We start from the raw sequence: 27,013 nt of genomic DNA, 5'->3' as shown, positions 1-27,013 counted from the left end.
GCAATACCATGTTCTCAGGCTAGCGCACTGGTTAACCCACGGTTGGATGCACATTTTGGATGCACGCCCATAACCCTCTATGCAATTAGGGCCGGATTTTCAAAGGGTTATGCGCACCGGGCCTATTTTCAAAAGGCCCAGCGAGGCGCGAAAAGCCCCGGGACGCGTGTAAGTCCCGGGGCTTTACTAAGAGGCGGGGTGGGGGGGAGGGGGTGGGGTCAGAGGATCGTGTGCCGGCAGGCTGCTGGTGCGCGCAAACGAAAGATAATAAATTGGGGGGGGGTTAGAGTAGGGCTGGGGGGGAAAGGTTAGGGGAAAGGGTAGGAAGGTCAGTTAAGGGGAAGGGAATGGGGGAAGGCAGCACGGCTCGGTGCCGACCCCCGATTTTATAACAGTTATTGAGCATTTGTTTTCCTAACCCATGGACACTCATAAAACTGAGCGTCCGTTTTCCTAACCCGTGCACAGCCACTTCTCCTAGGCGCCTGATGCCGAGGAGGCGCTAGGGACGCACAATTTTCCCTAGTACCTCCTTTTCAACACAGCGGCTCATTTACCTACTGCATCGTGTGCCCGGGAGAGATGGATGGGTGCGCTTTAGGAAAGCGAATGCTCAATCTTGAGCGCCCATTTTTCACGCGCCGATACTGCATCGGCCTGTATGTTATTGGGTAAACAGGTATAATCTGCAATCTGTTTGCTGGCCCTTATTCCTGCACATGCGAATGGGACTAACCTGGTATCGCTGCTGCTTTAACGCAGGGAAAGACATAAGTATGTGCCACTTTGAATTTTTCATAAAAAATTGTCCTCTTTAGAAAACTGAGCTAAATGGGTAGTTTTCCTGCTTTTCTGTGTGTGCAGTGGGGAACCTCATGCCTCCCACAGAAACACTTACTGTCAAGCAGACTGACTCAGAACTCTTCTGAGGCAGCATGCAGGGATACTTTACTTGGAAAATTGGGATAGAAAAATAAAACATTATTTACACAGTTACATGGTTCTGCACATAGGAATTGTGTAATTAATGTATAGGCAGGGAGGAAGATGGAGACTCAACTCCTATGAGTTACATCCTATTTAGGTAATCTTGAACCGGCCTACTCTCTTCCATATAAAGTCAGGGGACAGCCAAGGAATGTTAATTCCTGGCTTTCTAGTCTGAAGGATGACCTATTGATATTGGTCCTCCAACAAACAGGTCGATTCAGTAAGGCCGCGGTAGAAACAGTGCGGTAGTGTCAGGTAGTGTCAGGCGCACCCTTCCTCCCCGCACGCACAGTTCTCTTCACTAACTCCCCGATACTCTCCTCTAATCGCATGCAAATGCATGCCGCGGCTTTAAAGCGGTAGGGAAGGGTTATGCCCGCGTAACCCATTTTACTGTATAGGCGCTTAATACAGCGCCTATACATTAACCTGGGTGCGCTGGTACCTGTCATTTCAAATGACATTTGAAATGACAGGCACCAGGAAGTGTAAAAATCAAAATTTTTAAATACCTGTCGGAGGGCCGCGTGGGTCCAGGCGGCCGGCGGGATCCGGGGGGCCGGTGGTCGAGTGTTAAATCTAGGCCGCGGGCGGGTGGGCGCCTGTTCCGGGCGGCGGGTGGACGCGCGTTAGTTTCAGACGGCCGCGTGGGTACAGGCGGCCGGCGGCGGCGGGAGCCGGGTGGTCGCGTGTTAAATCTAGGCCGCGGGCGGGTGGGCGCCTGTTCCAGGCAGCGGCGGCGGGGGGACACGCGTTAGTTCGAGACGGCCGGCGGGTGGTCGCGTGTTAAATCTAGGCCGGGTCCGCACAGGCGCGCATTCATTCATCCAGGCGGAGGAGCCGGTGGCGAAAGCAGCCGGCTCCTCCGCCTGGATGAATGAATTCATTCACTGCCGGTGGGGGCTGCCTCTCCGGCAGCCCCCACCGGCAGTGAATGAATGAATGTGCGCCTGTGCGACCCCTGCGATTCGGCGCTCAAGGCAGTCACATGCCGTGATGTCACGCCGTGAGCGCCGAATCGCAGTGGTCGCACAGGCGCGCATTCATTCACTGCCGCGCATTCATTCACTGCCGGTGGGGGCTGCCGGAGGCAGCCCCCACCGGCAGTGAATGAATGCGCGCCTGTGCGGACCCGGCCTAGATTTAACACGCGACCACCCGCCGCCCGCCGGCCGTCTCGAACTAACGCGTGTCCCCCCGCCGCCGCTGCCTGGAACAGGCGCCCACCCGCCCGCGGCCTAGATTTAACATGCGACCACCCGCCGCCCGCCAGCCGTCTCGAACTAACGCGTGTCCCCCCGCCGCCGCTGCCTGGAACAGGCGCCCACCCGCCCGCGGCCTAGATTTAACACGCGACCACCCAGCTCCCGCCGCCGCCGGCCACCTGGAACCACGCGGCCCTCCGACAGGTATTTAAAAATTTTTATTTTTTCTTCTGACAGGTTTTATGTGTCCCACATCATTACATTTTCTCGATCATCTCTGTATCGCTTTTTTTTTAAATTGTGTTTTATTGTTTTGAGTATCTTAAGTGGTGTCGATGGATTTGTTACTAGACTCACAGTCCTAACTCCTACTAGGGGGAGGCGGTAAACTAACACGTTACGGCCGCGGCAAAACAGTGCGTTACTAATGAGTGAACCTGAGTGCCCGTTACGGTATCGGAGGGGAATAGCTAATTCCTTCATTATACAGCTAATTCGTTCATTTACATGCCGGGTGTGGGAAGGGTTACGCGTCTGTTTTAAGAAGCGCTATGGACGCGCAAAACTGGAGACTGTATCGCTGGTTTGCCTTACGCGTCCGAATTGTGCGCAGCGAGCTCGTTACAGACGAGAAATCTTCAACTGAACTTTACTGGATCGACCTGCCAGTGATTCTAACCATAAGATGGACTGTATCTGACCTTCGTTCAACTCCTACTGATGTAGACATGATAACTCGCGTTCTTCATAAGACAAAAATGTCTTTTTCTCCATTTAATCCTTACCACGGAGTTTACCTAAAAGAACTCACTACACCAAAATACAATTTTCTTGTTAATTTAATAAATCAGTCACTCAGTACCAGTACTTATCCTGATCACTTCAAAATGACTTCCATATTACCAAACCAAGAAAAGAAAAAAACGAAGATTTCTCTAATTTAAATAATTTACGCCCCTTCGCATCTCTCACCACACTAGCTAAAGTAATAGAATATATCATTCATCAGTTAAACAATTACCTTTATGACAATGAGCTGTTACATGCAAATCAGCATGGTTTTCGAAAAAGTCATAGCACTGACATCTTACCATTATCATCCTCTGACATCTTACTGAGAGGCTTCAACTCTAATATAGTTTATATATTGGTACTCCTGGACATCTCGGCGGCCTTCAACACTATAAATCATTCAATACTATTATCAAGATTACAGTCAATTGGTATCTCAGATACAGTTCTTAGCTGGTTCAATTCTTTTCTCACCAATCGTCTTTGCCAAATACACATTGGCTCGTTTTCTTCCACTCAATACTCTATTCCGTCTGGCGTTCTACAAGGTTCATGCCTTTCCCCCATTCTCTTCAATATCTACCTTTTACCACTATGGTATTTGTTAGACAGCCTAAATGTTCAATTCAAAATATACGCAGACGACATTCAGTTTTTTATTCCGTACTCGAAGTCTGTTATGGCCATCGGTCGTGGCAGTCCGCAACCGGGGCCGGCTCCTTACCCGAGGCGGCAGAACGCCTCAGACGCTGCAGCGGTCATGGCTGCCGGCCACGGTGGTCCGCGACCGGGGCCAGGTACGGGCAGGCCACCGCGGTCCTCTTCCGGGGCTCCTGTGGGTGCAGGCAGACCTCTCAGATGCTCCCTGCGCAGCCACTGCCGCTGCTGAGCCCAGTCGCATGGTTCCAGCTCGGCCGGGCTGACTCCTCCCACTTCAGATTGTTAGAGCCGTGCGCTGCTGAAGGTTTGATTTAAAGGGGCCACAATAGGAAGTTGTCGTGGCTCCTTCCTGAAGACTCCTCCCTCAATTTGGGTATTGAGGCATCTTGTTGGGATTTTTCTTGAGCTCCGTGTTCCTGGTTTTTTTGCTCTTTATACTGCTTCTGCTCTTCCTCCCCATTGAATTGATTCTTGGCTTTTGACCTTCGGACCGGCTTTTGTGCTTCTCTTGGCTTGATCCTGGTATGGCTTCTGACCCTTCTCCTGGTTTGCTCCTGGACTGGCTTCGGACCACTCTCCTGACTTGCACCTGGACCGGCTTACGACCCTTCTCTTGGATTCGACCCTTAGACTGGCTCTTGACTATTCTTCGACTCCCACTCCTGGACTGACTATGACCTGCTGGAGGTGCCAGCTGTCTGGAATGCACAACCTGCAGGAGGCGCCTGTATCCAGACCTACCTTCAGTCTTCAGGGAATCTCCTAAGTCCCAGCAGCCGGGTCCCTATGGGCTCCTCCTGGGGGGGATCACGAGCTTCCAGGGTGAAGTCTTCATTCATCAGCTGAATCTTCAGGCCTTGCCCTTCGACGGTAGGGACCTACGAGGGTTGACTCCCTCTTGGGTAGTGCTAACTCTATTTGTAACAGAATACCAAGGCCATGGACCCGGCAGAGGTTTCAGCTTGTCAGGCCATTCCTGGACTGGCCCAGAAAGTCATGGAGCAGCAACGGGTATTAGAATCCATGGCGTCCTCTTGGAGCGACTCAATGTCCGTCTTGATTCTATAGCTACAGCTCAGGCAGCCCCTCCACCTATACCATGTATTGCACCTATACATGTATTGCAGGGAAATACATGTTCGACGATTCCGTTACCTATTCCTCCACGTTACTCGGGCGACCCTTGCTCGTGCCAGGGATTCCTCGATCAATGCAGCATGCACTTTCATCTTCAAGCTGCTCTCTTTCCAGATGACCTTACAAAAACTACATATATCCTGTCTCTGTTAGAGGGTAAGGCCCTGGCCTGGGCTTCTCCCTTCTGGCGATGGTCGGACCCCGTCCTGCAAAATCTTCCTAAATTCTTGGAACTGTTTCAAACAGTATTTGTCGATCCAGGAAAACAAGTAGTTGCTGGCTCCAAGCTTCTGCAACTTCGACAAGGAGGTAGGCCAGTGGCCGATTACACCATTGAATTTAGAACCCTTGCATCTGAACTCCATTGGGAGGAAAGCTGCCTCCGGTCCATATTTTTGGAGGGTCTGTCTTCCAGAATTAAGGATGAAATGGCAGCCTATGAGTTACCTCACTCTTTGGATGCTATTATTGAATTGGTAACCAGGATCGACTGCCGTCTACAGGAAAGAGCTCGTGAGGGAACAAGCACGAGAAGACACATGGCGGTTACGACTCCCTCTCGCTCCTTCTCTTCCATTTCTTGAACTACATCTACCACAGACGGGACTGTCGAAGAACCAATGCAATTAGGCCGTGGGCCTCTCTCTCCTGAGGAACGGCAAAGACGCCATAAGGCAGGCCTCTGCCTATATTGTGAAGGATCAGGCCATCTCATTGCCCGTTGTCCAACACGTCCGGGAAACTCCCAAGCCTAGTATCCATCGGGGGAATAATCCTAGGCATCACATCTCCGGCTCCCCCACTAACTCCACAAGTCACCCTGTGTCATGGAGACCACCATTTCTCCACTCTGGCTTTAGTAGATTCTGGAGCCGGAGGAAATTTCATTTTGCAAGATATGGTAGAACAACTGCACATTCCTACTCGTTTATGTCTGAAGCCGTTAATTGTATCTTCCATTCATGGAGATCGTCTGCAGGGAGGATAACTTATCACACGGTTCCGATGGAGTGCCACATTGCACCGAACCACACTAAAAAGATTTCCTTTTATGTCATCCGGAAAGCCATTCATCCAATAATTCTTGGTATTCCGTGGTTGCAACATCATAATCCACAGTTTGACTGAACATCTTTAACACTTAGCTACTGGGGTCCAGCATTCCATAAAACCTGCATTAAAAGAACTAACGCCTCATGTAGTTTCCTCTGCATCTCCCGTCTTGTGGGATTACCGTCACAATACAGTCAGTTTGCGGACATTTTTTCCAAAAAGGCTGATGACACTTTGCCTCCACACCGAGAATTTGATTGCAGTATAAATCTGATTCCTGGAGCTACCCTGCCTCACGGTAGGGTCTATCCGTTATCCGCCTTGGAGACCCATTCTATGACTGAATATATCCAAGAAAATTTACAGAAGGGATTTATTAGGCGCTCCAAATCCGCAGCCGGGGCTGGCTTCTTTTTTGTTGGAAAAAAAAATGGGACTCTGTGTCCATGTATTGATTTCCGTGGGCTAAACGCCATTACTATAAGAACATAAGAACATAAGAAAATGCCATACTGGGTCAGACCAAGGGTCCATCAAGCCCAGCATCCTGTTTCCAATAGTGGCCAATCCAGGCCATAAGAACCTGGCAAGTACCCAAAAACTAAGTCTATTCCATGTTACCATTGCTAATGGCAGTGGCTATTCTCTAAGTGAACTTAATAGCAGGTAATGGACTTCTCCTCCAAGATCGGTATCCATTGCCGCTCATTGCTGAACTCTTTGACTGTTTACAGGGGGCCAAGGTGTTTTCGAAATTGGACCTTCGAGGAGCATATAATCTCATCAGGATACGGGAGGGTGGCGAGTGGAAGACGGCTTTTAACACCAGAGATGGACATTATGAATATTTTGTCATGCCTTTTGGATTAACTAACGCTCCGGCAGTATTTCAGCATCTCATCAATGAGATATTCCGAGACCTGCTTTATGTCTGCATTGTCATCTATTTAGACGACATTTTGATTTTTTTCTTCTGATCTACATTCTCATCGACAACACGTTACTCTGGTTCTACAATGTCTAAGAGAAAATCATCTCTATGCTAAGATCGAAAAATGCATTTTCGAACAAGAGTCACTACCATTTCTGGGGTATATCATCTCCAAACAAGGCTTCCAGATGGATCCCTCCAAATTGAAATGTATTAATGAATGGCCCCAACCTAACTGGTTATGTGCACTCCAGCATTTCCTTGGTTTCGCTAACTACTATCATAGTTTTATTCAGAATTTCTCCAAGTTGGCTACACCTCTCACGACTCTCACTCGTGAAGGGGCAAACATTAAGTCCTGGCCTGTAGATTGCAAGAGTTCCTTGCCCTCAAGAACTCTTTTCTCAAAAAACTTGTCTTCGGCATCCTGACCCCAGATGTCCGTTTGTGGGAGAGGTGGATGCATCAGCTGAAGGGGTAGGAGCTGTCTTAAGCCAGAATGACTCTACAGGAATCTCTCTTCCTTGCTCCTATTTCTCTAAGAAATTTTCATCTGCTGAAAGTAATTATTCCATCGGCAATAAAGAACTCCTTGCCATTAAACTAGCATTTGAAGAGTGGCAGCAGTGGCTGGAGGGAGCTCAACATTGTATAACAGTTTTCACTGACCATAAGAACCTGGTGTACCTCCAACAAGCACAACGTTTGAACTTGCGTCAAGCACAGTGGGCACTTTTTTTCACACGTTTCAATTTTGAACTACGATATCAACCTGCGAACAAGAATATTAAGGCAGATGCCTTATCCCGATCCTTCTCTGCAGAAGACATCGATGAGCCTATTCAACATATTATAGACCCGGCTTGCATCACCCTCTCTACGACATTTACCATCCCACCTGGTAAAACAGTGGTGCCTAAGAGACTGCGTAACAAAGTACTGGCCTGGGGGCATGATTCGCAGTTAGCCGGACACCCGGGACGAGCTTGGACGCAAACACTCCTTCAACGATATTATTGGTGGCCTGAGATGTGCAAGGATATTCGAGCATATGTGGATTCTTGCCCGACCTGTGCGCAACACAAAATTCCTACTGGGAAGACTTGGGGACTTTTACAACTGTTCCCTATCCCCAGGAAGCCTTGGACACATATTTCCACAGACTTTATTGTGGATCTTCCGCCATCAGAGGGCAACACAGTAATTTTGGGTAGTAGTGGATCAATTTTAAAAAATGGCTCACTTTATCCCAATACCCTCCCTCCCATCCGCTCCTCGCTTGGCCCAACTATTTATGCTCCATCTCTTCCACCTCCGTGGTCTTCCACAACACATTGCATCCGATTGCGGACCTCAGTTCACGGCCTGTTATTGGCTCAATCTCTGTAAGAAGTTTCGCATTTCTCTGGACTATACCATGGCATTTCATCCACAAGCAAACGGTCAGGCAGAACATACAAATCATACTTTAAAGCAATTTCTTTGAATGTATGTCAACTCCCGTCAGGACGATTGGGTAACACTTCTCTCGTGGGCTGAGATCTCTCACAACTCACATGCCTGTACCTCAGAGGGGGCCTCCCCGTTCCAGATTGTATTTGGACGACAACCGAGGCCGCCATTGCCTTTGCCCTTGCCGGTGCCATCACCGGCAGCCCAGCTTACTGCAGTACAGTTGCAGCGGTTCTGGATTCATACTCAATACATGCTCCGTAAGGCGGCTCACACCGCCAAGACATTTGCCAACAAATATCGACGACCAGCTCCACGGTTCCATGCAGGAGAGAAAGTATGGCTTAGTACCAGGCACATCCGGTTGAGAGTTCCTTCCATGCAATTGGCCTCACGTTCTATTGGGCCTTTTCCGGTGCTGCGACAGCTTGGTCCTATGACTTACCAACTTCGCTTGCCGGCCACATTGAGGATCCATAACTCCTTCCACACGTCACTCCTGAAGCCTTTGATCCTCACTTTGCCTACTCGGAAGGTTTCCGTAGTTCCCCAACCCAGGGCAGAGGAGGAGACTATATATCAAGTGCATGAAGTACTTGATGTCCGGAAACGAGGCAAGACAAGGGAATACCTCCTAGCATGGGAAGGATTCGGACCTGAGGAGAATTCTTGGGAGCCTGCTAAGAACATCGTGGACAAGTCTCTTCTCAAGAACTTTCACTCTGAACACCCAGGGAAACCTAAGCATTCTAGGGGGAGGCCTAAAGTAGGGAGTACTGTTATGGCCCCCGGTTGCAGCAGCCCGCAACCGGGCCAGCTCCTTACCCGAGGCGGCGGAACGCCTCAGACGTTGCGGCGGTCATGGCTGCCAGCTGCGGTGGTCCGCGACCAGGGCCAGGTACGGGCAGGCCACTGCTGTCCTCTTCCGGGGCTCCTGCGGGTGCAGACAGCCCTCTCAGACACTCCCTGCGCGGCCACTGCTGAGCCCGGCCGCATGGATCCTGCTCGGCCGGGCTGACTCCTCCCACTTCAGATTGTTGAGCTGAAGATTTGATTTAAAGGGGCCACGATAGGAAGTTGTCGGGGCTCCTTCCTGAAGACTCCTCCCTCAATTTGGGTATTTAAGGCAAGGTCTACTCTTCAGACCTTGCCTTGGTATTGAGGCACTTTGTTGGGATTTTTCCTGAGCTCCGTGTTCCTGATTTTGTTTGCTCTTCGTCCTGCTTCTGCTCTTCCTCCCCGTAGGATTGATTCTTGGTTTTTGACCTTCAGACCGGCTTTTGTGCTTCTCTTGGCTTGATCCTAGTACAGCTTCTGACCCTTCTCCTGGTTTGCTCCTGGACTGGCTTCTGACCACTCTCCTGACTTGCTCCTGGACCGGCTTATGATCCTTCTCTTGGATTTGACCTTTGGACCGGCTCTTGACTATTCTTCGACTCCCACTCCTGGACTGACTACGACCTGTTGGAGGTACCAGCCATCTGGAATCCATGACCTGTAGGAGGCGCCTGCATCCAGACCTACCTTCAGTCTTCAGGGAATCTCCTAAGTCCCAGCAGCCGGGTCCCTACGGGCTCCTCCTGGGAGGATCATGAGCTTCCAGGGTGAAGTCTTCATTCAACGGCTGAATCTTCAGGCCTTGCCCTCCGATGGTAGGGACTTACGAGGGTTGACTCCCTCTTGGGTAGCGCTGACTCTACCTCGGAATAGGGGTCCTCCTTCTCATTCGTAAAAGTCCTGGTCCAATACGCTATATATCCTTTATAACCAACACAACTAAAGAATGCTATTACAAACTCCAAGTGCTGAAAAATCTCAAACCTCTTCTTCACTTCAGCGACTTCCGACTAGTAGTCCAGTCTTTAATTCTGTCTAAGCTGGACTACTGCAACTCTCTACTGCTAGGTCTTCCAGCTTTATCCACCAGACCATTACAGATGGTGCAGAATGCAGCAGCAAGACTACTCACCAACACTAATAAAAGAGCCCACATAACACCTATTCTTCACAGCCTACACTGGCTTCCTATAAAAGCTAGAATCACCTACAAGACTCTATCAATGATCCACAAGGACATAATGGGCATCGCCCACCTAAATCTAAATTCGCTTCTCCGCCTTCACACATCTCAAAGACCCATCAGGCACAACTACAAAGGTTCCTTATATGCTCCCCCGATCAAAACCACATTAACAAAACGAGCACTCTCAACAGCCGGACCCACACTCTGGAACTCACTACCGCCAGATCTACGCCAAGAGACCTGCCATCTAACTTTTAAGAAAAATCTAAAAACGTGGCTTTTCAGGCAAACATATACAGAATCACAAGTTTACTTAGACACCGGCCAAAAGAAAAATAGCTCAACACCAGATCCAGTTTCACCTTTACCCCCCTTCAAGACTCAACTACGTCGGATCTGAACTTCTCACCTTAAAGACTTCTTAAAGACTTCTTCTCTGATTCATCTGTCTTCCTTAACTCATGGATTTCTCGCATACTTTGCACATCAACATGGTCTGTGTACCCTCAAATCTCAATTTAGTCTACCCTTTAATTTTTTTTCTAGATATTTATTCTCGCTATAATCATGCCGAGCACTCACCTACGTCCTGTTGACGAGTTACTATTATTATTATTATTATTATCTATGTAATATTTAATTTAATCTATTATTAATATCCATATGTTATAGGTTATATGCTAAATGCAATATGTTATACGTTATATGTTTAGAAACGCTGTTCCATGTAACGCCTTTTGTGCGAAAGTTTTGTTATATGTAAACCGACCTGATTCGATACTTGTATTGAGAATGTCGGTATATAAAAATCCGAAATAAATAAATAAAATAAATATATCTAGTTTCTCTATACATCAATACTATAAAAACTTGGCTTTCACATAATTGCTTGAAACTCAGTACCTCAAAACCCGAAATGATCCACCTATCATCCATTCCGCTATCCGACTGCAGCCCCCCTGCTCATTTAGATCTCAATGATTCACTATTACCTATTACTTCAAAAGCCCATAATCTAGGAGTCATAGTTGACTCCGGTCTCTCCATGACCCACCATATATCGCTGATAGAAAAAACTCTTTTTTCAAATTGCATATGCTAAAACGACTTCGATCATTATTACAGCAGGAAGACTTCAGAACTATTTTGCAGTCTCTAATCTTCAGCAGCCTTGACTACTGCAACGCCCTGTTTCTTGGTTTACGTCATAATACAATTCATCCCCTGCAGTTAATCTAGAATGCGGCAAATCGCGCAGAGACCACATTTCCCCAGTACTCTACTCGTTACATTGGTTACCTGTTGAATACCAAACAAAATACAAAATTATTTTCACTATCCATAACTCTTAAATTATGATACTTCAACTTGGCTTAGCTCACAACTCCGTATCTATAAACAAACTAGAACTTTACGCTCAGCCCATACAAACCTTTTACAAGTACCTACCATTAAAATTGCCTGACTTGATTTCATGAGACGATGCTCATTTTCTGTGTCTGGCCCTCAGCTCTGGAATTCAATCCCAGTCAACATAAAGCATCTTGACAACAGGAAAGAATTTAAAAAGAGTTTAAAAACTTACCTTTTTAAATGCACATTTAACATCTATGAGGCTACCTAAACATTCGTCCTGCCCAGCCACTTTCTTTTTCCTTTTAGTTTGTCTTCTCCTACCTTCTCCTTTTTAACGAATGTATTTTTCTTAATTTTGTTATTATTTATGTGTAAATTATTTTAATTTTTACATTTGTGTCATTTTATTATGAATATTTACTATGTAAACCATTTTGATTACATCCTTGTATAAAAAACAGCTTATAAAACATTCTAAATAAATAAATAACTGCTATACTTATTAGGATTGCTTATCTTACAGAATTCCTGATTTTGCTAGATGAAATTAATATATTTTCTTAGGTTAACTTATTAGGCAAAGGCTTGTTTGTAATAAGTCCTGTAATCTTATTGACATATTATTGCAGAATGTGATACCTTGAAGAACTGTTTATTATTGAGGCTTAGTATGTAGTTACTCTAAGATGAATGTGTTACTTAGCCATTTTTTGTCACGGTAAGCTAGTTTTTGTTAAAAAACTAGTAATGTTTTTTAACACTGTAAGCTAGTAATGTTAAAAAATGAAAATTCACATCACTAATCAAATTAACAACAGATAAAAATATTTGGCTACAATGCTAAATCTCTAGAATGCTGACACTTGCCAAATTTATGACACTGAGAATTAATGTGCAACTTTTTTTTTTTTTAATAACATTATGGTTCTACCTTCCTGATTCTTTCCAAATAGTTAAAACTGCACCAAGATCCCCGGATAGGCGTACAAGTCGTAGCACTCATTCTCAAACTGGCTCATTTTCAACCCCACCCTTGACAGCCAGCAAAGAAAACCTTCCAGTGCTGAACACCAGAATAATCTGCCCAGGTAAGGAAATTGGCTTTTTCCGTAGACAAGGCAGATGACCACATATATGAATGTCATCATTTGACAACACTAAACTGGAGCATCTCCCAGAGTGTTCTGGATAAGCTTTGGAGAGCTTTTATAGGCATGCGTGGAATTTCTTGCACACCTGAAGCCCCCCTCAGTCTCATTTCATCTGCAGTGATGTCCAAATATGTTTCCCTGTTGTGTTCTCACTTCACCATGATCTTTCATCTCTTTTGTAAGATCAAGCCTCTTTATTCATTTTTTTCATTCCTGGTTCATAGACAGGTTTTGGAATTTCAATTTTTTTTTATGCAGCTGCTCAGCCCTGATGTGGCCTGCTTCAGGAACATGATTACTTCTGTGTTGGGGAAATTTTTTTTTTTTTAATTGAAGGTTTTTTTTACACAGATAACAATAAAGAACAGCGAAATGAAAAAAAATAGACATGAGTAATAAACAAAAAGCAACTACCTATATAACACTTCTTAACTGTCCCACCCTTCCCTCCTCCCCTTCACCAGTACCAGGTGCAACATGGCATTAGCATCAGAGGTAGCAATATGAAAATTCAACATGTGAAAACATTTTTGTGAAAGCACTCAAGACAGTCGGAAATCTAGGGGTTCAAAGGTAACAGAGGTTACTGAGGCACATCCTTATATAAAAGAAGTTAATATCTAGTTTGAAAAGTTACAATTGGAAAATGAGAGTTTTGGTCTGGATTCCAAGAATGGTCATCAAAGGGCCCATATAAGAATTGTTTTTTGCAGGGAAAGGATTTAGCTGACAAGATGGTAAGCAGTTTTATCATCTTTGTTTCTCATATAGTTAGAGATGGAGGTGATGTGCCAGAGAAATTGTTAAAGGGTGAATCTGAAGCTATCTCCCATAAGATGACCTAAAGAGCTAGTGTATGTTCCAGGCAGGAAAAGAGAGTACCATGGCAGATAATCTGTCAAATTTTAGACCCCCACAAGTGGTCTGAGGAAAACATAATATTTTTCAGTAAGTTATATCCAAAAGAAATCTGTTTGTGACCATTCTGAACAGGAAGATATTGAAATTCTGTTCCAAGAGAGGATCAAAGAGCAAACTAGCATCTTGATACCTTGCCCCTTCATTAGGGGCAGGTCTCTTTTATTCATATCCTCCTGTACCTCTTGTTATGATCCTAATGAAAATAAAAGAACCAAGGAATTATGATTTTCAAAGTGCCTTATTAGCCAAGACAAATTTGGTTTCCACCCATTATGGAACTGTTCATCAGGAATGTAGTCTGGTTAAGCAGATCCCTAACTCTGAGCAGAAAGTATCAAGGTACATTGTTTCATTCCAGTATCAAGCCTCTGGGCTTTACAGCCTGGATGTTGACAACGAAATAATTTGTTCCTTTGGATTCTTCAGTATAGTTTCTCAGGCCCTTCTGGCTTCTGTAAAATGATCTACCAGAAGATCTTTTGGGTTTAATGGAAGATTTTTTCTTCTGGTGGGAAGCATGGCCCTAGATCCCTTTTTTAGTCCCACACAATAATGACTTGAATAGTTTTTATATTTTTCAGTGTGGTCTCAAAAGCCACCCTTTTAGGGTACACCTCAGTGCAAATTGAACTTATTTCCATCTGTAGTAGAGATGTCCATGTTCCTTGTAAAAGTTTGCTGTTCCATGTTCAGTGTAAAAGCTTCACCTTGTTACCTGGTGTTGCTCTCTTAGTTCTATGTGAACCGATACGATGTGCAAACAGATATCGGTATATAAAAACCACAAAATAAGTAAGTAAGTAAATAAATAAATAAATAAAATTAGCCTCAAACAAAAATACCTGAACATTTTCAGATATTTTTGTATTAGTGTGTTTAAAAAAAAAAAGGGTCTCCGATGTGACCAGGCCTCGGGCTAGTCCTCTTTTGTCAAGTGACCTAAGTTTATGTTCAGGTTTGATGCTGGGGCCCAACCGAAGCTGGATCCTTACATAAATTAATCTGTGCTGATCAGGTAGACTGGCTGAATGCTGCCATTAAACTACATGTGCCGCAAAGAAATCTGCGTTCCTCCAATAAAGGTTTATTAACTTTACCATCTGTGCAATCAACCCACCTGAACCAGGTGAGGGACAGAGCTTTGTCATTGGCTGGTCTTAAAATTTGGAATATGCTCCCTGCAGCTATTAGATTGGAGTCCAATTTTAAACAGTTTAAGAGAGAGCTTAAGACATGGCTCCTTAGCAGAGCTTCTTCAAGCCAATCTTAAAGGGGTCTTATGCTTTTAACTTGATGACAGCTTGCTTGTATGGAGAGACAACCTGATGAATTTGTTTATTGTTTTGATTATTTTTATTTTTATTGTTCTTGATTGCTTTTTGTGTATTTTAACCATTATTTTATGTTCTTAATAGCAGTTTATAGTTTTAAGATTTTTATGATGTTGCTAGAGAATTTTAGGCTTTGCATACATGTTTTAGAATATCTGACCTAAAATCTGTATTAAGGTTACTTGTAGTGGGGTTTTTTTTTTTAGGTATTTTAGGTTTATTCATTGTGGGGCAGATTTTCAAAGGCTACGCATGTAACCTGAGAAAATATGCCCCTGCGCGCGCCAAGCCTATTTTGCATAGGCTCGGCGGTGCGCGCAAGACCCGGGACATGCGTAAGTTCCGGGGCTTTCAAAAGTGAGCGGTCCGGGGGCGTGATGGCGGTCTGGGGGCGGGTCTGGGGCATGTCTGGGGTCAGGGGGCGGTCCGGGGTGGGTCCAGGGGCGTGACGGCGGTCTGGAGGCATGTCCCGAGCCCTTCTCTGTTCCGGCCATGTTGAGGGTTCGCGCTCCGGCAGGGTGCTGGCGTGCGCAAGATACGCCTGCCTCTGGCAGGCGTAAGAAATAAAATAAGGTAGGGGGGATTTAGGTAGGGCTGGGGGGTGAGTTAGATAGGGGAAGGAAGGGGAAGGTGGGAGGGGGGGGCCGGAAAAAAAGTTCCCTCCAAGGGAAATCAGAGTGGCCTTGGAGGGAACGGGGACAGCCATTGGGGCTCCCCTCGGGCTCGGCGCGCGCAAGGTGCACATGTGTGCACCCTCTTGTGCGCTGAGCCCGGATTTTATAACATGCGCACAGCAGCCCGCGCATGTTATAAAATAGGCCGTACATTTGTGCATGCCGGGTTGCGCGAACAAATCTACCCCCACGCATAAGTTTTAAAATCTGCCCCTATGTATTTTAGAGTAGGTATGGTTTTGTTATTATTACTGTGAACTGTTACGATGGGCTCCTAGTTACGGTATCTAAAACTAAGTAAATAAAAATTAATAGAATCCTGTAGCCCGAGCCTGGGCCTAGTCCTAGACTCAAGGCTGGATCCTGTCACTTAGGCCTAGATCCGATGCCCAGGCCTGGCCAAAGGATGTGTCCCATCACTGAGGCCCAAGATAAGTCCCGATACCAGGGCCTGGCTGAAGCTGGGTTCTGTCACCAAGGCCTGGGTCTGGAACTAGTCTAGGCCAAGGTCAGATCCCATTGCCAAGGACCTGGGCCTAAGTCTTGAGGTCTAGGACCAGGCCTTCCACAGGTCATCTCTCTTCTGGGGCAAAAAATAGTGCCATCTGATTAAAGGACACGCCTCAATGATGTCGCTGGGGTGCATTCCTTCTGACTGGATGGTGTCATTTTTTCACAGCAGAAGAAGAAAGAATACCTTTGGAAGGCCTGGGCCTGGGCTCAGGCCCTAGCAGTGGGATCTGGAACTAGGCAATAAGACCTGATTTTGGTAATGGGACCTAGCCTTGGCTGGGCCCTGGCATTGAGCCCAGGCCAGGGCCTTGTTCTTGGGCCGAGACCTGGGCTTTGGTGACAGGACCTGGCCTTGGGCCAGACCCTGATGTCAGACCTAAGCCCAGGCAAATGTCCTCTGCCCTTGCATCAGGCCTAGATTTAGATCTCTGACTTAGGTTTTGGCCTTGACAGTGGTATTGGGTTTAGCCCTAGGCCCAGGCCCAGGCTTCAGGATGGGACCTGGCCTTAACTGGGCCCTAATTTTGGACGTGGGCCTAGGCCTGTACTTCGGTAATGGGATCTAGCCTCGCACTGCACCTTGTGTCAGGCCTAGGCCCAAGCTCAAGCTCAGGCCTGGCTTCGGATCTAGGCCTAGGCCTGGGCCTTGGAAAAGGGCACTTAGCATCAAGCCTAGTACTTAGACCAGGTCCAAGCCTCGGTGAAAGGACCTAGCTATGGGCCTGTCTCTAGTGTTGGCCCTGGGCCTCAGCTCATTTTTTCTTTTACATTGAAATCAATAAGTCCTTCCCCAATTGACTTCAGTGTAAAATGAAAAAAATTATATTTTTTAAAATTTAAAACGAACCTTTTGAATGACTGTGACCTATAAAAAAAAAAAATGAATGAACTGAAACAAATTTTTGACCCTGCAAATCCCTAGTCTTTAGTCACTAAATTTATGCAGGATTTTCTTCAGCTGAAGTCTCCCATCAAGCCACCCTCTGTGTCATGGGACCTTAATATGTTTTTTACCCAGCTGATGAAAGTCATCTTTGAACCTGTGGCCTTTTATAGGCTAAATTACCTTACTTAGAAGGTTGCTTTTGTGGTGACAGTTAATTCAGCCCACAGAGTCCATGAACTCCAGGCCCTAGTGATTATCCAGTTCATATTAAGTTTCATCACAACAGGTTGGCACAGTGTACACATCTTAAGTTCCTGCCTAACTGGTCTCAGAATTTCACCAGTCAATTGTTCTGCCAACACCTTTCCACAGTCCACATGTTCATAGAGGTGAGCAAGTCCTGCAGAGTTTGGATTGCAGTGAGCTGTCATAGTCTACCTTGAGCTGACTGAGGCCTAAAGAAGATCCACCCCACTTTTTGTTTCTTTAAATGTTTTTTATATTTCGCTTTTTGGCATTTCAAAGAAATTACATTCAGATACTGTAGGTATTTCCCTATCCCAGAGGGCTTACAACCTATGGCCTAGATTAATCAAATTGCTATAATTATTGCAGGAATATGACGTGTTAGGAGCTGCGATAAAAAATATACACTTAAGTGTGGTAGGACTCCTGCTCCACCACTTGAAAGCCCTTAGTTCCATTCCTGAAGATTTAATACCTTGTGAACCATCCATCCCCTCTCGCCCTCCTCCCACTTAGGAGAGCTGGGATTGGTTGCTCTTTGCTGTATAACCAGCCATTTTGTAGATTTAGGTGTGGCTAGTTTTCAGTTTCAGTGCAGACACCAAGCAGTAAGGATGTTTGTCTCTCCCTGGTGAGGCCTCCCTGCCTTATCAGCTTTTTACTTTTGGAGGGGGGACTTCTCTGTACATCCTGCCAGAGGGTCTCTAGGAGTTTAGTTATAGTAAGTTGCTCTTTTTGCTGGAACCCCCACGGAACTCCCACTCTAGGACTCAAGACCAGTGAGCCCATTCACTCCCTGAATGAGGCAAGCACCTGTGACAGGCTTGGCTGCATGAGACGACTGAAGGATAAAAGAATCCTATTTTTGGATGGGACTGTGTTTAAACTCTGCCCCTTTGGGAAAGGTCATCCTCACTGGCTAGACTCAGAGGACAGGGGCTGAAGACCAGTGAGCCCCTTCACCTCATGAATGTGGCAGGCATCTGTGACAGTAGAACACCAGTCTGGGAAGATTTTATTGATTAGGAAAGTATGTTCTCTTTTGTTTTGTGAGGAGGTTTTTGAGCCACCCCTCCTCACTGGGAGCCTGGCTGGATTAGCAGGCTTCTGAACCTCAGACTTTTCAACCTGAGGAACATCTAAAAAGATCGGGAGACCTCATCCGGATCTCCACCCAAGGGACCAGGATACAGGGCTGGGTGATTGATTGGTGAGAATCTGGAGATCAAGGTTGGATGGTTTTTGCTATGCTGAGAGGGGGGGCCCTGAAATAGGAATCCCGGTTAAGCCCCTGTGAAAGCTTTTAGTGCATTACTACCATCACCATGGGAAGCTCTACCAGTTTGCTGAAGAAAAGGACATCTGCCCAGAATGAAGCATCCTAACTGTACAAGGAAACATCTGTAACTGCACACTCATTTAAAAATGGACTTTTATTTGCGTTTAACTAATCAGTAAAACTATTATTAACACCCAGTGCCTGGTCCTACCTATTTTGTTTACAGCAGCTACCTACAGGAGTTGCCACATCTACCATCACACTCAGGTCACACACTACTGTCTGGGCCATAGACAAAAGTCTCCCCCCTCCAAAAGAATCCACCTTAGAGATAGAGAGCTCAGGACCTGGGAGGAATGCTAACCGGAGCAGCCCTGAAGGCTATAAATTAAATGTGTGCCCTAAGGGAATCACCATTCTCAAAAAAAAGGGTTACATAAAGGAAATATAACTTTGTGTCATTTTCCCCTATCTGTGAATGTGCCCCTTTGCAAGGAATGCAGTGGTCTCTGTTTGGCTATGCCCTCGGTCTCTGAATTAGGACAATTGCAGAAAATGTAAAACATTTAGAAGGAATCATTAGTTTATCATTCTCTTTTTCACCTGATTGGTTTACTGAAAGCCAAAGGATGAACTGGGATGGAGGTCTAAGAGAAATTTGGTTTGGTGGCAAAAGAATATCATTTTGTTAACCACGCATAAACTCTCTGTGTGGGTGTAGTGTAAGGGAAGGGAAATTATATAGACTAGTGAGCCTGACTTCAGTGCCGGGAAAAATAGTGGAAACTATTCTCAAGATCAAAATCGTAGAGCATATAGAAAGACATGATTTAATGGAACACAGTCAACATAGATTTACCCAAGGGAAGACTTGCCTAACAAATCTGCTTCATTTTTTTGAAGGGGTTAATAATAAACATGTGGATAAAGGTGAACTGGTAGATGTAGTGTATTTGGATTTTCAGAAGGCGTTTGATAAAGTCCCTCATGAGAGGCTTCTACAAAAACTAAAAAGTCATGGGATAGGAGGCAATGCCCTTTTGTGGATTACAAACTGATTAAAAGACAGGAAATAGAGAGTAGGATTAAATGGTCAATTTTCTCAGTGGAAAAGGGTAAACAGTGGAGTGCCTCAGGGATCTGTACTTGGACCGGTGCTTTTCAATATATATATAAATGATCTGGAAAGGAATATGACGAGTGAGGTTATCAAATTTGCGGATGATACAAAATTATTCAGCGTAGTTAAATCACAAGCGGACTGTGATACATTACAGGAGGACCTTGCAAGACTGGAAGATTGGGCATCCAAATGGCAGATGAAATTTAATGTGGACAAGTGCAAGGTGTTGCATATAGGGAAAAATAACACTTGCTGTAGTTACACGATGTTAGGTTCCATAGTAGGAGCTACCACCCAGGAAAAAGATCTAGGCATCATAGTGGATAATACTTTAAAATCGACGGCTCAGTGTGCTGCAGCAGTCAAAAAAGCAAACAGAATGTTAGGAATTATTAGAAAGGGAATGGTTAATAAAATGGAAAATGTCATAATGCCTCTATATCGCTCCATGGTGAGAATACTGTGTACAATTCTGGTCGCCACATCTCAAAAAAGATATAGTTGTGATGGAAAAGGTACAGAGAAGGGCAACCAAAATGATAAAGGGGATGGAACAGCTCCCCTATGAGGAAAGGCTGAAGAGGTTAGGGCTGTTCAGCTTGGAGATGAGGCGGCTGAGGGGGGATATGATAGAGGTGTTTAAGATCATGAGAGGTCTTGAACGAATAATAGAAGGACTAGGGGGCATTCCATGAAGTTAGCAAGTAGCACATTTAAGACTAATCGGAGAAAATTCTTTTTCACTCAACGCACAGTAGAGCTCTGGAATTTGTTGCCAGAGGATGTGGTTGATGCAGTTAGTTTAACTGGGTTAAAAAAATGTTAGGATAAGTTCTTGGAGGAGAAGTCCATTAACGGCTATTAATTAAGTTTACTTAGGGAATAGCCACTGCTATTAATTGCATCAGTAGCATGGGATCTTCCTAGTGTTTGGGTAATTGCCAGGTTCTTGTGGCCTGATTTGGCCTCTGTTGGAAACAGGATGCTGGGCTTCTTGGACCCTTGGTCTGACCCAGCATGGCACTTTCTTATGTTCTTAAGTTTGTATCCAGTCCAACATTGCTTCAGATTTATCAATGAAAATACCAATGTAGTTTCAATGGGAAAAATGGCAAGTGTAAAACTGGTTCTGTTTTCCACTGGAGAAAATCTTTGTGCTATCTTCCCTAGTATATCTTATATTAAAAGGAATACACAGTTTAAAATCATTATTAGGGTAACCCTGACCCCGGCTATTCTGTAGGTGTAAGAGCTGACACTCAGCAGTGAGGTTAAGTCCTTGTTTCTTTCTGTCTGCCTTGAATGTATCTCCTGCACTGGGGGAAAGGATAAACCTTTAAGACCCTAGGCATTATGTATTCCTTGCTCTTCTAAGTGCCAATAACAGTCAGGACTCCAGAATGGTGTGCCAACATAAATCTTTACTGAACCATTTATTCCATGGTAAATGTTTGGCACTGTGTAGATTTTCCTCTTGTCACATTCATTTTACAAATATAAATTCCTACAAATCTGTATCTATGAGCCCTTGAATTTTTCTCTGGGTCCCCTCTGTTCCCTTCTGTATTGATAGGATTGTCCTTGAATACTGTGTATAGGTTCCTACTATTATCTGAGGACAATCAAGATGGTAGTCCTAACACATCATCAGATGGAGCCCCAATGCATAAAACCTATGTCAAAGTTTCTAGAACTTTGACTAGGCACACTGAGCATGCCCAGCAGGCACTATATCACACGTCCACATGGGATTCCTCTCCAGTCTCTCTCTTTTTTAGTGGAGCTGTAAGCATAACAGTGTGAGTGAGCTTACTTTGGCTGTTTTTTTGCCCTTGTGGAAAACTTAGTTTTTCTCACAGTTTTTCTCATTGTCCTATCGCCGGGTCCCTCTTGGTGCCTACCCATAGTGTCTCCTTGTCAGGGTTTTCAGTATTCGGGTAAGTTTCCTTGCGCAGTCGATTCACCTGTGGCGGCAGTGCACTGATGCCCACCAGTCATCGGCATCCCACCGCCATCGTCTTCCGTTAGTGCCCTTTTGTTTTGTCCATCAATGGCCATGTCCAGTTTTTGGCAATGTCCCTGGACCATGTCCATTACAGATCTGCATGAGACATGTTCTCTGCCTAGGGGCATCGCATGACATCCAGGGTTGCCACTTATGCGCCCAGATGACCCCAAAGGGACGTCAACTTCGACTTCACAAGATGGAGCAATTCTTCAGGTCCAAGCCATCAGCATCGTCAACAAAGGACCAAGGAGCCGCCCCAATGGACACTGAGTCATTGGTTCCATTGATGTTGACAGCGGATGGGGCACTGAAGATTGACCATCATCGATTTCTTAGGGGCCAAAGACGTCTGGTTCCTTGTCATCGGCCTCGGTACCAGGGAAGGTCTGGTTTGAGTATCAAGGGAAGCCAAAGATGTATCGGCACCTGTCCCTGTTGATGCATTGTACTAGGCATAGGGATGCACCAGCTTTTACCGCAATGCCCCCAAAGTGACACCATGGCAAATAGTGCCAAGCCTCTATCGGTTCCGGAGGTACGGAACAGTCTCCACCAGTCCTGATGCCAGTTACCAATCCATCTTGAGGGTCTGAGGAAGATCTAGCTATCCCTCCTTCCTCCCAGTTGGTCATGGTTTTGGCAACATTTGAGGAGGAGCTGGAGCGTCTATTCCAGCTAGCAGTGGGCCGGGCTCTACAGGGTTTCAGTTCTGTGGCACTGATGGCACTGGACTCGGTACCACCCATCCTTGTACTGATTCTGGAGAAGCTCATCGTGCTCATCGGTGCATTACAATCCCAGCTGGTGTCTATCCCCAGGAGAGCATCGGTGCCTGGCAGGGCACTGAGGCCTCCCTCTACCGATACAGTGGTTTTCGATGGTTCTTCCTTTGAGGAAGCTCTACAGAGGCCGGCGAGGCCTGCCGCCCCCTGTCCAGTTCTACCAGTGCCAGCACTTCTGGACATAGGCTGAACACCTAGGGACCCATCCCCTTTCACTTTCAGTGAGGATGAGGAACTCTGAGCCCTGGAGAGAAGACATTTCAGAGTCCGACTCTGAGGGCTTCCCTTCAGACCCTTCTCCTCATGAGGAAAGCGAAGAAAGTCTTCACCTCAGGACTTGACATTCGCAGGGTTTGACGGAGGAGATGCCAAGCACAAAATTCTTGAGATCCTCCAGCTCGTGGAGACTCCTAAGGAGTCTGTGGTAGTCCCAGTACACGAGAGCCGTAAGGAGTTGCTGCTGAGGATATGGGAATAGTCCCTCATAGTGCCTCCTGTCAATAAGAAGGCAGATGGGGTTTACTTTATCCAGAAGGCTGCCAGATTCAATACATGTCAGCTGCCCCACCAGTCGGTGGTGGTCAAATCTGCCCTCAAGAGGGCCAAGCGCTCTTGGACCCATTTCTCGACACTCCTGGGATGTCCAATGGATGCTCTTGGGATGAAAGTATTTCAAGGCACCATGCTTATTGCTCGCATAGCCACCTACCAGGACAGGGGGACTATGCTCCTCATAGCCCCTCATTGGCTGAGACAGATCTGGTTTCCACTTCTACGGGAGTTGTCCATCTGGAGACTGATCATTCTGGAGACTTCCCTAGATCTCATAATTCAAGATCGAGGCAGGTCGCAGCATCCCAACCTCCAGGCCCTGTCGCTCACAGCCTGGATTTTGAGAGATTAATTCTGCAACTGCTTGATCTCTCAGAGGATGTATCTCGGGTCCTGGTGGCTTCTAGAAAACCTTCCACTAGAAAGTCCTATGGACTGAAGTGGAGGAGGTTTTCCATGTGGTGTGAACTGAAATCCCTAGATCCGATCTGCTGCCCCACACAAAACCTGCTTGATTACATTCTACACCTATTGGAGGATGGCTTAAAAACCAACTCCATTAGAGTTCATCTCAGTGCAATTGGCACATACCACCAAAGTGTAGAAGGTACGCCCATCTCCATACAGCCTATAGTCATATGTTTCATGCGGGACCTGCTTCAATTGAAGCCTCCCCTAAGGCCTCCCACTATGTCTTGGGACCTCAACATGGTGTTAGCTCAGCAGATGAAAACTCCTTTTGAGCCATTGTGTACCTGTGTCCTGAAGTTTCTATTTTTGTGGTGGTCACTTCAGTGTGCAAGGTCTGCGAGCTCCAGTCCTTAGTGACTTATCCACCTTATATTAAGTTTTTTCATGACCAGGTGGTCTTGCGTACGCACCCTAAGTTCCTGCCTAAGGTGGTGAAGGATTTCCATGTTAACCAGTCTATCGTCCTGCCAATATTCTTTCCAAGACCCCATTTGCACCAAGGCGAATGGGGTCTTGGAAAGAACTGCAAGTGAGCCTTAGCTTTCTATCTGGAGCAACAGAAGCTCATAGACAGTCCACCCAACTTTTTATTTCTTTTGACAAGAATAGGTTGGGCATTGCCGTTGCCAAACAGACATTATCCAATTGGCTAGCAGATTGCATCTCCATCTGTTATGCCCAGGTGGGACTGCATCTTGTGAGTCATGTCAATGCTCATTCTGTCAGTGCCATGGCAGTGACGGTGGCCCAATTGCAAGCAGTTCCCATGGAAGAGATCTTCAAGGCTGTGAGTGGTGATCTCTCCACACATTCACATCATATTTCTGTCTGGATAGGGATGGCCAATGCGACAGGAGGTTCGGCCAGTCTGTCCTTTGGAACATGTTTGAGGTGTAGAACCCAACTCTCCCACCTAGCACCCATTGTTTTGGTTCAGGCTGTCTCCCCCACTGTTACCAATAGCACCAGTGTTGTTGTGCTCATTGGCAGCTGGATAGGTGTATGTTGGTCCCCTTTTGTTTTGGGGAGCAGCCTGTAGCTAGGGATTCACTCATGTGTGAGGACTACCATTCTCTTGTCCTCTGAGAAAGCAGAGTTACTTACCTGTAGCAGTTGTTCCCCCAGGACAACAGGATGTTAGTCCTCACAAAACCTGCCCGCCACCCCGTGGAGTTGGGTTTCTCCTATTTTTTATTTTAATTATAATTCTATGTTACAAGACTGGAGAGGGATTCTGCGTGGGTGCATGGTATAGGGCATGCTGGGCATGCTCAGTGTGCCTACTCAAAGTTCTAGAAATGTTGACATAAGTTTCCGCATCGAGGCTCCATCTGATGATGTCACTCATGGGTGAGGAGTAACATCCTGCTGTCATCAGAGAACACCTGTTACAGGTAAGCAACTCTGCTCTACTCTAAGTATTTCCTTTTCAAACCTGAGATCCACTGCTTGAGCTTATTTGTTCTTCTCTTTTTATACAAGGTTATTATTTATTAAACTTGATATACTGCTAGTCAATGTACATCATCAAACATGTGTATACTAAAATATTTGGAAACTCCTCGCTATCACTGCTGGATGAGCACCAGATTGATAGGAATCCTTCTTAAGTTCTAAACCACAGTATGGTACTGGATAAGTATTTTCCAATTCTTCCAAGATATGCCTGAATGGGCCACTAAGTCTGTCTGGCTGAGTTACACAGGGATAACTGTAAAGGCTCCCAAAACCTCAGAGAAACCTCCAGTCACAAAAATAACTCTAGAAAAATAAAATACTATTAGAAACTGTCTGAGACTGTAGTCCAGATATCCAATGGCCTCTGCCTTCTCTCCTGGATGGGAAGGATGAAACAAAACATCCTTCCAGAAACAAAAAGTCACAAGATGAGAAAAATCGCTCCCTAACCACAGTGACTGAAACTGATAGCAATTATATCACCAAGGCCTAGGCTTTTTACTAAGATCCTGGGCCTACAGATTGTATGCAATGGAACAGGAGGTAGAAAGCTCCTATTCTTTTAATTTGTAGCTAAAAAGTACACACACACACACACTAGGGAGACACTAGAAATAAATAATTGCAGCAGCCTCCATTAGGGTGCTGTAACAAAGATGGTACATTCCTCTAACCTACAGTGAAGTTCATGACCTTGCTACTAGCCCACACTCCTTACCAGAAATTCGAATGGAGCCCTAGATACATTTTATTTTACTCCTGCTCATGTATTTCAAATTGAAATTATCCATTCTCTGTTATATTCCAAATTACCATAAGGTAAAGGTGATTTCTTATATTGTTATGGATTCATTCATATATAAATTATTTCTGGAAGAGTATTAGGTATGTATATCTTTTATTCATAAATATTGATCCCTTAAGTGTTTGGTTAGGTGTATTAGAACAAGGTTGAAGTATCATGCTCTTCAGAGTTCACTTACCCTTAAAAAATATTAGATTTTCTGTTGATTTTGGTCAAATAATTATTATTGGTCCAGTGGGACTATTCTCCCATATGAGATGAAATTTCACTATGTTATTTATTGAAAAAGATATTCCTTCAAAATAGTTTATGCTGCACAAAAGTGTAGGAGTAAATCAGAAGAACTAGTTTATCTTCTAGAACAATCTTCTATATTGGCAATCATACATCAGGAAGTCACTATTTAAATAATTTTGAAATATCACTTTAGCAGTATATATTGGGATAGATTTATGAGATGCAGTTAAGTCTGTCATATTATATTATATTTTTCCATGATGGATTGTTTTCCTTTTGGATATGACTGCATTAAACTTAAAATAAAAGAAATGTGAAAATTAAAAAGTTTGGAAGAGAGTTTGCCCAGTGACTCAATGGCAGTGGTTGGCACTAGCTTGTGTGGAACATGGGTCTGATTCCTAAGCCTGGCACACATTGGGCTAGTTTAGGGCTAAAGATGCTCTAGAACAGGGCTTCCCAAACCTGTCCTGGGGACCCCACAGCCAGTCAGGTTTTCAGGATATCCACAATGAATATGCATGAGATACATTTGCATACCATGGAGACTCAGTGTATGCAAATTTATCTCGTGCATATTCATTGTGGATATCCTGAAAACCCAACTGGCTGTGGGGTCCCCAGGACAGGTTTGGGAAGCCCTGTTCTAGAGACAACAGTAGCCTTAGCTATTGCACATTAAGGACACCTAGTGACCAGGATCCCAAGGTACATTTGGTCCAGAAGGAGCCACAGTCTGTGGTTCCTGGTCTAGGACTATTGCTGTGGTTGCTAGGCTAACTGAGATGTAGCATTTTATAATGAAATAAAACCTTGGGTAGTGAAATCTCATGGAGCCATAACCAAGCAGAAGATGGCTCTAACTGACCTGGAAGCCCAAAATAACAAGAGGAAACTGCTGCCACACTCCTCCCCCCCCCCCCCCCCCCCCCAAAAAAAAAGGAATTCCTGGGGGAGAATATCTTCTCATGGTGTCT

General features: G+C 45.4%; 1 protein-coding gene across 1 annotated transcript in view; it reads left to right on the top strand.

Annotated features, from left to right (window-relative positions):
* Nucleotides 1-27,013, top strand: part of DGKH (diacylglycerol kinase eta) — a 735,022-nt gene that overhangs the window by 538,585 nt on the left and 169,424 nt on the right. Inside the window, 1 exon segment of the mRNA XM_029602950.1 lies at nt 12,553-12,687. Coding sequence (XP_029458810.1) covers nt 12,553-12,687 — 135 coding nt within the window.

This window comes from Rhinatrema bivittatum, chromosome 5, assembly GCF_901001135.1.
Source record: "Rhinatrema bivittatum chromosome 5, aRhiBiv1.1, whole genome shotgun sequence".
In the NCBI taxonomy this organism is placed as follows: Eukaryota; Metazoa; Chordata; class Amphibia; order Gymnophiona; family Rhinatrematidae; genus Rhinatrema; species Rhinatrema bivittatum.
Note: the sequence above shows the minus strand (reverse complement) of the source record. Positions and strands in the feature narration are given on the sequence as shown.